At 45.6% G+C, this 13,989-nt stretch overlaps 1 protein-coding gene across 2 annotated transcripts; it reads right to left on the bottom strand.

Annotated features, from left to right (window-relative positions):
- Positions 1-199: 199 nt before the first annotated feature.
- gata2a (GATA binding protein 2a) lies at positions 200-13,226 on the bottom strand. 2 transcript variants are annotated; one of them, XM_062396810.1, is made up of 6 exons: positions 12,887-13,226; positions 8,387-8,823; positions 7,104-7,670; positions 4,418-4,563; positions 2,123-2,248; positions 200-1,445 (listed from the first exon to the last, which is right to left on the bottom strand). In XM_062396810.1, the coding sequence occupies exons 2-6, from the start codon at positions 8,613-8,615 to the stop codon at positions 1,146-1,148; spliced, it is 1,368 nt and encodes a 455-aa protein (XP_062252794.1). In that variant the 5' UTR covers positions 8,616-8,823; positions 12,887-13,226; the 3' UTR covers positions 200-1,145. The 2 variants fall into 2 exon arrangements, with proteins under 2 accessions (XP_062252794.1, XP_062252784.1); XM_062396800.1 differs by lacking the exon at positions 12,887-13,226 and adding an exon at positions 9,037-9,134.
- Between the last annotated feature and the right edge of the window lie 763 nt (positions 13,227-13,989).

Raw genomic sequence — 13,989 nt, 5'->3', positions numbered from 1 at the left:
CACATAGAGGAGGAGCCTGACCAAAGCATTACCACGCTCAAGGGATCAGAGAGTTTTCCTTTATACATCTGATATCACTTATGATTTAGATAATCAAGCACTCTTCATTAGAAAGGAGAGTTAGCCTTGATGCAGTATTGTTTGTGTACATGTATGTGAGAGTGATGGAGACAGACTGAACTGAGGAGACAGTGACAGATTGAACTTCAGTATTAAACTTTATTTACTTTACTTTTGTGAGATGGAAAAATGATAAAAACATACAGCTCAGGGCCTTTTTATCTAAGACAGGTCAGTGTTTTTCTTTACGTAATAACCATGAAATTAAAATCATAACAGTTTCCATGTGTCTTTGACGAAAGCTTTAAGAGTGAAAATAAATTATCGTAGCAATAATTATAACATCAAATATGACAACAATAATAGCAATTAAGCATTTATAAACACTTTATTTACGGTGTCTTTTTTCCTTAAAAGTCCATTATTAAAAACAGGTGAGCGTTGTGGTGGTGTACAATCCAGCATGTGAGGAGAGAACTGGTCTATGGGTATTGTAGTCTGGGCCTGACTGGTTGGTAACAGAGGCATACGGGGTGCTGCAGCTGAGAGCCAGTCTTTAGACCTCCAGCACTGAAGTCTGTCTCTCTGTCCGTCTGTCTGTCCATGGCGGTTGTGGACAACAGCATGGGGGCGGACAGGGTGCACGTATCTCAGCATATAACGAGATGGTCGTGAGGTGGGAACAGCGGTTCTTTAAAGACCTCTGGAGTCTCCTGTTACAGGGTCATGGAGAGGTGGGTACCAAAGTGACTCAGTAAAAATAAGCAAAAAGAATCAAAAGCATCTTCGTTCTCTCCATTCCTGTAAGCCACAAATCACCCAGGGACCAGGGAAGCCCCGCGTCACGTTTGCTCTTCACAGAGTCCGCAAACGTCCCGCCTTCTGTGGCGTCCCATCAGTGAAGTCAGGCATAACATGACCTTCAGTTACAAAGTCCAACTGAAAGTCCCTCCCCTCCCAACCACTGTACATAACGCAACAAGTCTGCTCAACTTTTGGCGTGATGTGAAAGCCATTTAGTGTCAATGGCGGCGTGGCGGCTCCTACAGGCAGAGGAGTTTTGGGTCTGTGGGAAGGGGGGGCCCTCAGTGAGGCTCGGCCCAGACTGGCGAGCGATTAGAGTGGTGGGGGTGACCGAATGAAGGATGAATGGGCGTGGGAGTAGGCAGCATGTGTCCCGAGTGGCTGAAGGGGGGCAGGTGACCCATGTGGGTCATGTGGCTGGTGAGGCCGGGTCCCCCGCCGAAGGGAGAGGCCTTGTCGTGCATGCACTTGGACAGCTCGTCAAAGCCGTCCCCTGTTCGCTTGTTCCTCTTGGACTTGCTGGACATCTTGCGGTTGCGTGTCTGGATGCCTTCCTTCTTCATGGTCAGGGGTCTGTTAACCTGTGGAGAGCAACACATTAGCTCATGACAGACCAAACAAAAGCTGCACTGATGGCACGAGCACTATAGAGGCTAGGGTTTGTTTTACTGTTAGTTCCAGCTTGTTTACCAGGCCATCATTTAAAATGTCACCAAGAGTATGTCACATATCGCTTTGCCAATTAGCATTAACATGGCTTTCTTTCATTAAGAGTTATGCCAATGTGAAATGAAGGTTGTAAATAATGAGCAGCTGTTTTGCATATATAGCTGCATTATAAGGCTAGTCAGGGGGCGGGTTTTCTTTTTTGGCTTTTGTCTCATTTAAAAGCAAACAGAACCGTCCTGGGTGATATGAATACATAGGGATGGGGAGCAGGCTTTGGGCCTCAAAAGAGCAGTTCCAGACAAATCCTCATCAGTGTAACCGACGCCGTTACACTGACTGACAGTCCCACCCCGCAGCCTCTCCTGGGAGTAACGCCTCCCATTGAGACAACGATGGATTAATAAAAAGGAGAGAGGACCGGTGGGTTCTGCTCCACAGGGTGAGCAGGCTTTGCCTCCACACTCCTAAATCGATACAAACTGTCCGCCCACTTGACCAGTTAACGACCAGCTAAACCCTAATACCCCTCCCCTAGAAAAAGACCCACCAGTTTTGTTTTTTTTTCCCCTGTTCCATGCAGTCTACTTACATTGTGCAGTTTAAAGTAAAGGCCGCAGGCGTTACACACCGGGTCTCCGTTCCCGTTGCGCCTCCACAGGGTGGTGGTGGTGGTCTGGCAGTTTGCGCAGCAGGTGCCTGCACGTCTCGCAGCGGACTGTAGGAAGAGGGAAAACACCTCATGAATAAAGATCCATTCACACTGGTGCAGCGAGGTCACACGGCTGCACACACACGTATTCAACAGGCAGAAAGAGCCACAGACAGCACAGACAGACCAATAAGGCCGAGACAGTTTTGTTTTTTTCAAATGAACCGGCGGCACGTGGACGGTCGTGAGGTTTGAGCTGTAACGCGGAGCCATGTGCGGAGAGGCATCAAAAGGAGAAATGACTTAACTCCTCATATTAGACTAAATCAATTACGCAGACCGCGACAACCATGATCGAATTGTCTCATTTGCGCAATAAGCTGTGGAGCCATTTTTCTCGAAAACGTCTTAGTCCGTCCACGCCCGTCGGTAATTATCACATTTAATGAATTAAAAATAAGTGCGCCGGTTTTAACGGGTCATAATAGGGCCCTTGCTGTAAAGCCCCGCCATTTATCCGGATCCAGGGAGAACTGGCCGACAAGTCGTGTAAGACCCGGTGTCCTGTCTGGCAATGTGCTCCCTGCGTCCATTGCGGATCAATTCTTCACACATAATAAGAAACATTAGCCTTACATGCAACAACCCCGCGGCTCAGCGCTTCACAGGCAGCATCCAGCTTTTTTTGCCTTTTAGTTAATTTCAGGTGGAGCCGGAGAGCAGCCACGACCCCGGTCATTTTGAACACAGGCTGACCCGACATCAGAAATAAATATATTTATGATGTAAATTAAAAGAGCGGCGGCAGAGAATGGCAAACAAGAGGGGGGGGGACATAAATCCATGTATTTTCCAGTGGCCGCCCCTCACGCTCCGTCCCTTCACACATAAGCGGCTCCTCCAGTGTTGTGATAATCTCTTTACACTATATGTCAGTCTGGCCGCGCACAGAATGCAGCGCGCTGGTTGAGGGCGGAAACAGCCGGGAGCCTGACTTCCTTATCTGGGCCGGGCAGATATCCGGATAGGAAACAACTGGATGCCCCTTTGAACACAACCCCGAAAAACACTTGAAGCTGCAAATGCAAAAAGCTGCTGCAGCCGCACAAGGGCCGAGCCATGCGGTGGAAAATCTAACGCGACTTTTCAGGAGCTGCAGGAGGAGCGACGCGGAGGTGCCCAAGGAACACCACGAACCCGCCTGATGTAGAAAAGCTCAAGCGGTTTTGTTAAAATTGTAAATAGTTTTACCGAATTATGGCAGCCAAATAATTCGTGAGTCAAATCACCACCGAGTAAAAATGAAGTCCGTTATAGAGTCAGGATACAAACTATGCAATTAGAATTAGCTTGGGTAAATTAAATAGGCCAGACCCATTTTTATTAGGTTAACCCACTACTAAAATTGTGTTATTTATTTTTAGAAACATTTCCACCCATCATTTGTATTATTATCATTAATAATGGTATTATTACCCTGTAAATAAAGGATATTAGTAGTAGTCACCTCGTGGTATTTAGTAGATGGCTATAATTTTTTTCCCAGTCACTATTATTACCAACTACCAAGTAATATGCTTATTTTTATTTCTACTATAACAGGAACTTGTTTTTATTTATATAACTCTAATGATAATTGTGACGATTTCAAAAAATGTTGTTTCTGAACAAGAAACAACATTTAACAAGAAATTGCTGTAAACTATATATATAGATCTATAGATACATAGATATATACATCTATAGATCTATATATAAACCCTTAAAAATAACAATTTAAAGAGGCTATAAAAGATATATATATTTAAATTTGCATGTAGTTGTGTAGAGAGATTGATAGATAGATAGAATTTGAATACATGGATGAATAAATTGAGATATATCCAGCTTCAGTATATGGTTGAGTCCTATAGTCTGTATGCGGGGGTACATCAACAGTGTTGTGTGTCCATGGTGCTTTTCATCTACTCGAGCGTGGTGTTAACTAAAGCAGCATGGGCATTGGTATCAGTAACAGTATCAGAAGTACCAGCAATAATGATAGCAGGAACAATGGCAATAGTAGCAGTATTGTAACAGGCCATGAAGGCGGATCGTCAGGGGGTGAGAGGGACAAACAATTCCAGGAAGATCATAGGGAAAATATAACTTTCCTGGAATTGTGCTGCCGGCATCTGCTTTGTGCTCATATTTGGGTGCCTGCTCTCATAGTAGAGCAACAGAGTGAGAACTCACCAGTCTGCGTTTGGGCTTGATGAGCGGTCGGTTCTGGCCGTTCATCTTGTGGTACAGTCCGCAGGCATTGCACAGGTAGTGGCCGGTTCCGTCCCGTCGCCAAAGAGGGGTCGAGGTTGCCCCGCAGTTTACACATTCCCGTCCCTCTGCGTAGAGTTCAAGAGGAGAGAGGAAGAAATTTATATAATTAAAAAGTTCACCCTCTGCCAGAGGCACCATACAGCAGCTGTGCTGCCTCCATCACACGACTTGTATGACATTGGATGACCCTGTAATATGAAGTCAAAATCTGGCTCGTGGTGGTGACAACCTAAAGGTGAGCTCGCTGGTGTACCAAGTGTGCACATGGCTGCCATGGACACAGACACCTCTATGTAAACCGATCCAGAGCGAGGAGGCCAGAGACACCCAGAACATGTCCAGAGGTGTCCGACAAGAAGAATGAGGCACACCATCAAATTAGAACTACATTATTTATCAGATCAGTGGGCACCCATGAGAGGAAACATAAGTGTGTGGTGGTGGTGGTATTAAATGTGGCGGGCAGTGTTGTAGCCTGTGGTGAGAAGCTTTTATGCCAATTGTCTGCAGATAATAACATAGAAATTCTATATTATTAATGGAAAGTTCGCACTTTTATTCAACTGTAGATACCCGTACAGGCCTTCACATAAAAACCCGCTTTTTTAGTTCTTTCCACATGCACTCCTCTCCCATACAGGTTCGACTTCAAACAGCCTCTTGCTAAACCAACCAGTTATTTTAATTCAAGTATCCCTCTCTCCCTAGAGCATCCCCTCATTATTCCTGTCATAATGCGAGCGACACCCAGAGTCCCACCCTCGCTCCACAATGGAATCTGACCTGAGCGAAAAAGCTAGGTTCCTTTTGAAATGCACCTCTCGGCTTTTTCTTTTTCTTCTTTTTTTGTGCCTCCCCTCTCTTCCTTGTACGTATTTCGTAACAGCAACAGCCACATTAAAGTGGGATCATTACAACTTTAAATATTCATCAGCAGTGACTGGGGTATTATGTCTTGTGCAATAGTGTTGAAATAAGAAACAAAATGGGAAGATGAAAGCTTCATGAGAGAAGTTAGAGTCGAGAGGAGGAGGAGGAGGGGTGCTCTGGTCGGAGGCTCGCTCAGCAGGAAGCTGAAGGTGTACGTGCTGACAGCTGAAATGTCATTGTGGCATTTTGTACAACAGTCAATCACCATTACTGGCCCTGGACAGGGACTTTGATAGATAAGAGCCTTTTTAATGCCGTGGCTGATATGTTTGTGTTACTGATTCAGGCATAGTCGGGCCAACTTCTTTTAAATGTCAAAGTATAACATTTCTCTACTGCAACAGCTCACACTCACATTATCTCCAAGCAAGTATTAAAAAGAAGGTGTATTAAAAAGCACTGGGACTATTGATGACAAATATTGATAAATGCACAACTACATTTAGAGCAACGTGCCTGTTGTACAACAGCTGGAACAATGTGGGGAAATTACAGAGTCATTACCAGACTGAGTTGTTTTTTAAATGCCTGCACATTAATGTCAGGCATAAAGTCTAAATATTCCTCCCAGTACATGCAGCATATTGAATCAGGTGCTTGTTCAGACAGTCAGTAAATAGGCCCCGTTTCATTATAAACAGTCCCACTGGCTTTGAGGATTTTAGGTAAGAGGAGGACCGACTGTGCAGTGCATGTTTAATCAGGATTACCCAATGCACTGCAGTCTGCAGACCTGTAGTGACAGTGTTATTAAATATATGCTCCCATCTATATACATAGCAGCAGATCCTGTGTGGACTCTGGTTGCCTCCACTTTGTGTCCGTGCTGCTGGGCCAAGGCCATGCTTAAAAACACAAACAGCAGGGCTCTGTCGCCTGTGCTTTGTTAGGACTGGGGAGAGCGGGTGGGCGGGGTGGAGGTCGTGATTTGTTCACTTGGAGGTATACAGGATATGGCAGGAGCCAGGGCGTCGTGACTGGCTACTTTTTAGAGTATTGTTTTTTTAAAGTGCCGTGAACGTCACATAAAAACACCTCTGACGGTCAGGATAAGTCACTGTCATCAATAAGTAAATGTTAAGTTATTGTGGACGAATTTTCAAGTTGAATCCCTCACTATTAATTTGATACTTTTTTTTTTCTTCAAACCAACATATTTACGAAATCCCAGTTACTTTAATTGTGATCACATTTTCCTTTCTCTCAAGTCAACGAGCCTACTCTTCAAACCGCCCCATCACGCGCACACTGCCCTTAACTGGTCATTAAGTAAAGTTGAACCCGATTAGTCTGATGAGTTTCACCTATGGTTGGTTTCTCTCTAAATTGAACCCGCTCGTCAGATAAGACCAGTCCGGGCAGCTTTGTCACAGGTTAGATGGGTCCCACGTGGAAACCACCGCTGGTTTTATAAGTAACAAAGTATAAGTTACTATAATAGTGACGAAAGAGCTTACAATATGGAGTACATTTTAGAATTTAAAATAAAAACCGTGGCACAATTCTAGATGATAATACCCACACATTTATATAAGAGTGATTCACAAAAGCGGGTATTTTAACTTCGACATTCATTTATCCATCAACGTTCATTTGAATAAAGCAGAATAATTTAGTAAGACTTTATCACTCAAATCTTTCATCATACACAGACCCTAACACACGTGAGACTCACCTGAGCTCGATCTGGCTTTGCTTTTGCACTTGGGCGTGAAGCTGGACCCGCCGAGCAGGCTGCCGGGGTGGAAGAGGCTGCCGCCGTACTCATGTGGATTCGGCAGAGAGTAGGCCGGGTATGTCGGGATGGGGTGATGCGTGGCCTGGCCGTTCATCGAGGCAAGGCCGCTGCGCAGCGGACTACAGCTCTCCATTTTCATGCTGTCCGTCAGCGGCCCCTGGTAGGACTTGATCGAATCCTTCTCGTCCATCCTGGTCGAGGTGGAGGTCGGGGAGGTGGGGCCGGGGTCCGGCGACACGTCTTTCGGAGGGGTCGGGGGGAAACTGTAGAGGTGCGAGCTGGAGTGGGACCCCGGGGTGAGCGACGACACGGGGGCCGTGCCGGTGTTGCTGCTGCAGGGGTAGCCGGAGCCGGTGGGGTGCAGGCCTGGTTTGCTGAAGTGACTGACCGCCCATGCGTTGTGGTGGTGCGCAGCGGACAGGGCAGCTTTGCCGGGGTCCAGCCAAGGGATCCCGGGGCTGTGGATGAGGTGTGGTCGGCAGACCTGGTTCCCAGCGAGACGAGCTGAAATGCAAGATAATCTATTTAATACTCGCTGGATTTTTCAGCCTCCTTTCCATTACTTTCCAAAGCAGAACAGAAAGATCTTACCTGACAAATACTCAAAATTACTCAAGTCCGACATTTAGTTTCAACAATCACAGATAGTTAATTTAAAATAAAGTATTTTCCTCACAATTACCCCAAAATATTTTCCGTTATCTGCCAAGAGCCACGGTGAATTAATCTATTTAAGATAGAGTCGATAAAGGCCTGTTGGCTGCAGAAAAACACAGTAAACGCAGCTCCTTGTCCGGACAGTATCTTTTCATCGGCTGCAGCTCTCGGACTAGTAAATTTGCGGTTTTAATTTTATATCCGGGAAGTGTCTCTCTCTCTCTCCCTGTCTCTCTCCCTCCAGAGCCCCTGCCCCAGTACACAGGGGTTAAATGACATACTTCCCTTTCCCCTCGCTGTCATTTGCTATAAATCCCTTTTATGTTGCAGGATTGGCCCAGAGATGTCAAAAAGAACATTTTTAAGCAAATCACTGAATTGTTAAAGCCTATATTGTGTAAGCTTCTAAATACAACCAGTACACAAGCAGACTCACACATACAAAGCAAGCTCTGTTCGGACGTGAATTATATAAAAAAACAAACTGAATAATGTCTCAACAAAACAGGCTGTGTTCGTTTTAAACACTGTTTTCGTAGCTGAGGAGTCAGCGCGCATCTTACCGTGCGCTTGGCTGTAGGTGACCCTTGCCCGGGAGTTGGTGTAGTAAGGGTTCCCCTGAGAGTCCAAGTGGTTCAGAAACATGTCCACCTCGTCCTGGGGCAGCAAAGGCGCCATGGGCTCCATGTAGTTGTGACTCAGACTGTGGTGGTGAGAGTCCGGGTGCTGGCTGTTCAGCACTGCGTGGTGGTGCGCCATCCACCGAGACTGATCGGCCGCTGCGACCTCCATGGCTGAGCTGGTCGTCTGCTTCTCCTCTGAACGCGCCTCTGTCTGTGCGCCGGGCTACTCTACACACTCTCGCCTCCAAAATGGAAGTTAGATCCTCCTGACAATATAGTTCCCGAGCTGTGGGGGTCTCGGCTGTGTTTATTTACTGCAGAAATTAAAAAAATCCTTTTACAACCCGGTCTCCTTCTTTCTCCTCAGGAGGGGATACCTGCAATGAGACGAAAACAAAATGTTAATTCATTCAAACGATGGACACTCCACCTCTTCGTCCACGCAGGGACTGAGCATCACTGTCTAGTCATAGCTGTTGACTATAGAAATTAACTTCGCACACTTCAGTGTCCCTTCTAGTGGACAGCTGTCTGAGAGGAGTCATTGCGTCCGTGCGTAAAGGAGAAAAGAGAAATGTCCTCTGGTATACCTGTTGCGGTCTCGATCAGCTGACGGCGGACACAGCTCGGATGTGTAAACCTCCTGATCCGTGCTCTGCTCGGGCTCATTAATGAGATGTGGCGCAGACTGACGCGGCTGGCGCCAGTAAATTCCCATATCAAGGCTCGCGGGGGCGGGGCCTACCTCGGAGCCAATGACGGCCAGCCTCTGCCACAATTGGCTCGCTGCATCCCTGCTCTCCTTTAAATTTCCATTTCCCTGCACCGAAATACTGAAAGACTTATCAATCAGCAGCGTCATTTCTCTGGGGATCTTTCTCTCTCATGAAGATCAGCAATCGGCCCCTGACGATCGGTTTTTATAGCACCAGTTCTCAGCATGAATGCAGACACTAAACATGGAGGCAAAGTCATTTTGCACGATACATGTCTCACTGTCACGAATGAGAAATGCAGGTTAATTATGACGTGTCTTGCCTCCACTTGTATGCTCCCCTCTGTAAAAAGGGCGACAAGAATATGAACCCCCTCCAACACGTCAAGTTGCTGATGGAGCCTCGCATTACCGTCAATAATTGTAAGTGTCGTTTTTCGCATGCTGTTAGGTAAATAAACAGGGTTTTCAGCACCTCTAAAACCAACAGAGGAGGAGTCGATTTATGACCCCGAATTTGGTCCCTTTGTTGTGAGGAGCCTAATTGTCTTTAATTAGTAGTGGGCCATTCTTCTTGTGAAAACAGAGGTTTTGTCTCGCAGACAGAGCAACCAAACACAGTTTGCATACTAATGGCGCCACATTCTCTCTTGGTGGCACCAGCGATGAGCGCAAGGCCTTAAAAAAAACCGGTTGGTGATCATCAAAGTGTCTCATGACACCCCCCCACTGAGAGCTCGCAATACAAACCCAAACAGATCACAACCCTTAACACACGCTTAATGCTCTTATTCACTGTTTTTACATGATGTTATGATAACATTATTCTTATCATTATGTACTATTACTGATATTCGCTGCATGTAAGGATAAAATCACATTTTGGCCTCTGTGTGTGTGTGCGCGAGCGTGTGTGCGTGATTGACAGGGAATAATTGGAGGGTGCTAGGAGCCCAGACTGGCCGCCATACCGACGCCGAGCCCTGACGTCAGAGAGTCACGGTGGGTGCGCATTTGGCAAGGGTCGTCACGTGAACCCTCTGATACCTGGACAAATAACTCCCCCAGGTAAAAGACCCCTGATAACTCCACCACCGTGCATTATAGTGCGACAACTCGTGCTCTGATCTTCTGGAATACCTGCAGTGTGTGCGAGTGTGCGTGTGTGCTTATGCGTGTGTGTGTGTGTGTGTGAGTGAGTGTGTCTGTGTGTGTGTGTGTGTGTGTGTGTGTGTCAGTCATAAGTCATTAAATCGCTGGCATGTTGCCAGGGGTAGTGAGTTGATGAGCTCAGCCCTTTGAGCTTGTCAACCCCTAAAATCAACAAATTAGTGCATGTGGGGCAGCAGAGGTCCAGCTACCTGAATAACTCACATTCCAGTGTAAAAAGCACAGCAGATGGCAGGTGGAGCTTCACCTTTACACAGTATTATTATGGTATTTATTGTTCTTTGCATAAATATTTCATTATGATACACAGACATCAATAATACAGACTTTGTATGTCCACGGAAATTAGTGATTTTATGCTGCAGAATAATTGCTGTCACACAAGGTTGAACCTGAAGCAACAACGACTCCCTCTGTTCAGGCCTGAATAGATGAGCATTGGGGCTCTTGTTCATGAGGCTGGTGGTAAAAGGACTTTTTTTATTTTTTCTTTGCTCTACAGCATGTCACTGTATAGCCTGCAGCAGTGGTCGGCCTGTGTGCCTGGGCTGTGTCCTGACTGTGCATGCCTATTGTTGTTTGCATGTTTGCCAAATGGATTACTCAGCAGGATTTAGCCCTCTGTAATTTATACCTTCATTAATCCCATTTGTATCTCCGCTGGAACAAAAGATGGGAGAGGGTTAGTGGAGAGGGGCTGGGGGGGGGGGGGGGGCTGATGTTGATGCGTTGCCTCTGTCTTTTCTCAAGGACACAGCCGTATTGTTCCAGCCATGGGATGCTACATAAAGACTGGAGAACACTATCCCTCTCCCAACACCTCCTGCACCGGTTGGGAAGTGTGTGTGCAACAACTGTATGGCTGTGCAGCCACAGTGGCTAATGAACAACAAGATTATCATTCCGATCCATGCTGTTATTAAATGGGATAGGCTTTATCTACCTGTTTGTTCCCATTGGGCATGGTCATCCATCATTATCCAGAGTGGAGGTGTGTGACTGTGTGAATGTGAGTGTGTGCTTGACGGTGTCTGTATTGTGTGTGTGTGTGTGTGTGAGTGTGTGTGTTTGGGTGTTTGGGTGTGGGGCTGGGGGGGGGGGGGGGGGGGGGTGAAGAGCCACAGTGGGGCTCGTGAAGATAAGCAGAGCCAGAGAGAAGGAGAATGACACAAACCAGCTGAAGCATTATTGTCCCCTTTACTCACGGCTAATTAGATCGAGCTCAGGCACTGGGGGGCTTTATAGACACAAGCACCCAGACTCAATGACCATATGACTGCTGAGAGAGGGAGAGGGGCCTGGACGCTGCTGTACGGCAGCAGCACTCACTCCCATTTAAAGAGTTTGAGCTCAGAATAATAACATTTCAAAATAGGACAGGACGTAACACATGGTCTGCAAAAGAGATTATGGAGCATACAATGATGCTTGTGTTCATAACATAAAGCACTATTGGGGTTATATAAATAATGGAAATTAATAGAAGTTCTCCATAGTATGAAGATTGGTTCTCCAAAGAAAAACTTTGATAAAACATTAGAGTGGCATCAACATCTGTGTTAAAATGTGTTCATCCAGTCAATTCATAAAACACAGATGAGGTCTTTATGCACTCAGAGCTTTGAACTACACAAAACCCTCCAAGACCTCATAGTACTTTACTGTTATTTGGATCATTCTATAGAAGCCTCCAGCAGACAACAGCACATGCAGGTAAGAGAGAAAGAGGCCAGTTTATATATATATTAAAAAAGAAAAGGTGCTGTGTAATGGCCCCAGCTCAGCCGCATGCCTGTGGAGACCCCAGCCTGCCCCTGTCTCTGTCTCTATACTCCACCATTGTAGCCCGGTGATTGCTCTCTTTGCAGATGAAAGAGGATCGCTCCAGTCATTACGCATTTTTAAAGCCGTGACAATTGTCGTCGCTAATATCACGCTGATGATACACTAATCCATTTCGTGATCGAGGGGTTTATTCCCGGAATGCAGCACCTTGCCCACGGCAACATAAAGCGCCCCATAACAAAAATTATTATTGGTCGGATTTATATAAGGACATTCTTTTCTAGAAATACCCTACAATGACGCTATAAATCTGTTGGGGGCGCAATGTTTCCATCCGTGCCTGCGTTAATTATTCAGTAGTGGTTCATTTTTACTGTTTTATCATTTATAAAATAATAAAGATCCAAACTACAATAAAAGTATGCGTGTGAGTGAATATAACAAAAGGCATAGTTACAGTAGATCACATGCTTCCAAGATAACTCGCTATTCAGAACTATAAAGCTGAATATGAAGGTAAATAGGCTGTTATTAACGAAGCGTAAAAGTAAAAGTAGCATTAATGGAAAGTGTAGCCTATGCGGTGTTGCAGAAAATAACATTTTGTTTCTTTTTTGTTGCTACAATAAAGCGAATATAATACAATGTGAATGTGAGTCCTTATATATCTGAGCATTAGCCTGCGGGACTATTTTTTATTTTCAAGCATCAGAGTTCCTGCAGCGTATTTAGAAATAACGCACCGTGTGAAAATATAACGATTGACTGACCTGAGAGGAACGGTTGCGCTTTCAGAGTCAAACCAGACACGGTGGCTCCATCCAGCTTCAGCTTCGATCGGCGCTTTTCTCCAAAATAACCAAACAAACAACAAAAAAAGAATCTGATCGGAGTCAGGACGAGCTGCTTGCGTTTTAAAGATGAGAAGTGTTGAGACGACGTGAAGGAGCCGGAGGGCCCGTGTGTTTAGTCGCTGTTGTGTGTGTCATCAGCACCAGAGAGCGGAGTGTGTCTGTGTGTGTGTGTGTGTCTCCTGCTCTCCCCGCTGGATCCTCAGCTCTGTGAATATGAGAGAAAAAAGAAGTTGTGTGGCCGTATGAGAGGCTGCAGCCACACAGCAACGTAATGGCACGTCAGCCAGCAGCCTGTCTTCCGGGTCCTGGTGAAATAGACTCAATCTGGCACCAATACCTGCTCCCAAGAGCTGATTAATACAGTCTTACACGGAGTCTGCACAGAGACTCCCAGCGTTATGTTTCCGTTTGTTTTTATTTTGAAGGTCATCCAGATGTAGTTTCACCAGTAAACCCATCTTACGTCTTTTATCTTTGGTTATAATTTTGTTTTATTTTTTGAATACTCAGTGGGTGTGATAAGCTATAAGCAAAATTCAGCTCACACACGTGACTTTTGCACAAAGTGAAATGATAAAGAAAGTAATACATGCTCATTTTAATAACGATCCATTGGTTCTTCAATCATGGTGAAGAATACTCTGTCCATCCGCTTCTAATAAGAGCTGGATCATTGCGCAACTTGCACACAGGCAATTAATTTACATTTTATTTGTAAAGCTCCGAATCACAACAGACATTATCTCAAGATACTTCAAATATAAGGCTCTAGACATTACAGAACTATAGAGAGACCCAAACCAAAGTTCCAACAACGGACCAACACTTGGCAACACGAGAGCCTGACCGACTCCTGTGGACGGCCACCTGCCTCGACCGGTTGTGGTGAGAGAAGAAAAAAAGGGAAGAGCAGAGAGTGAGAGAGGGGATACGGAGAGAGAGGGAGACCAGAAACAACTGCGTAGCTGTCATACTTATAGGTATAGGCTACGGCTGGTTGTTATTAAGAAATATATAAT

The sequence above is a fragment of the Platichthys flesus genome, chromosome 2, assembly GCF_949316205.1.
Source record: "Platichthys flesus chromosome 2, fPlaFle2.1, whole genome shotgun sequence".
Taxonomy (NCBI): Eukaryota; Metazoa; Chordata; class Actinopteri; order Pleuronectiformes; family Pleuronectidae; genus Platichthys; species Platichthys flesus.
This window is presented reverse-complemented; position numbering and strand designations above follow the sequence as displayed.

Coding starts and splice junctions, on each gene's coding strand:
- gata2a (XM_062396810.1), bottom strand. CDS start 8,615: ATGGAGGTCGCAGCGGCCGATCAGTCTCGGTGGATGGCGCACCACCAC. Junction 7,671..8,386: donor CACCTACAGCCAAGCGCACG/GTAAGATGCGCG, acceptor CTTGCATTTCAG/CTCGTCTCGCTGGGAACCAG. Junction 4,564..7,103: donor CAAAGCCAGATCGAGCTCAG/GTGAGTCTCACG, acceptor AACTCTACGCAG/AGGGACGGGAATGTGTAAAC.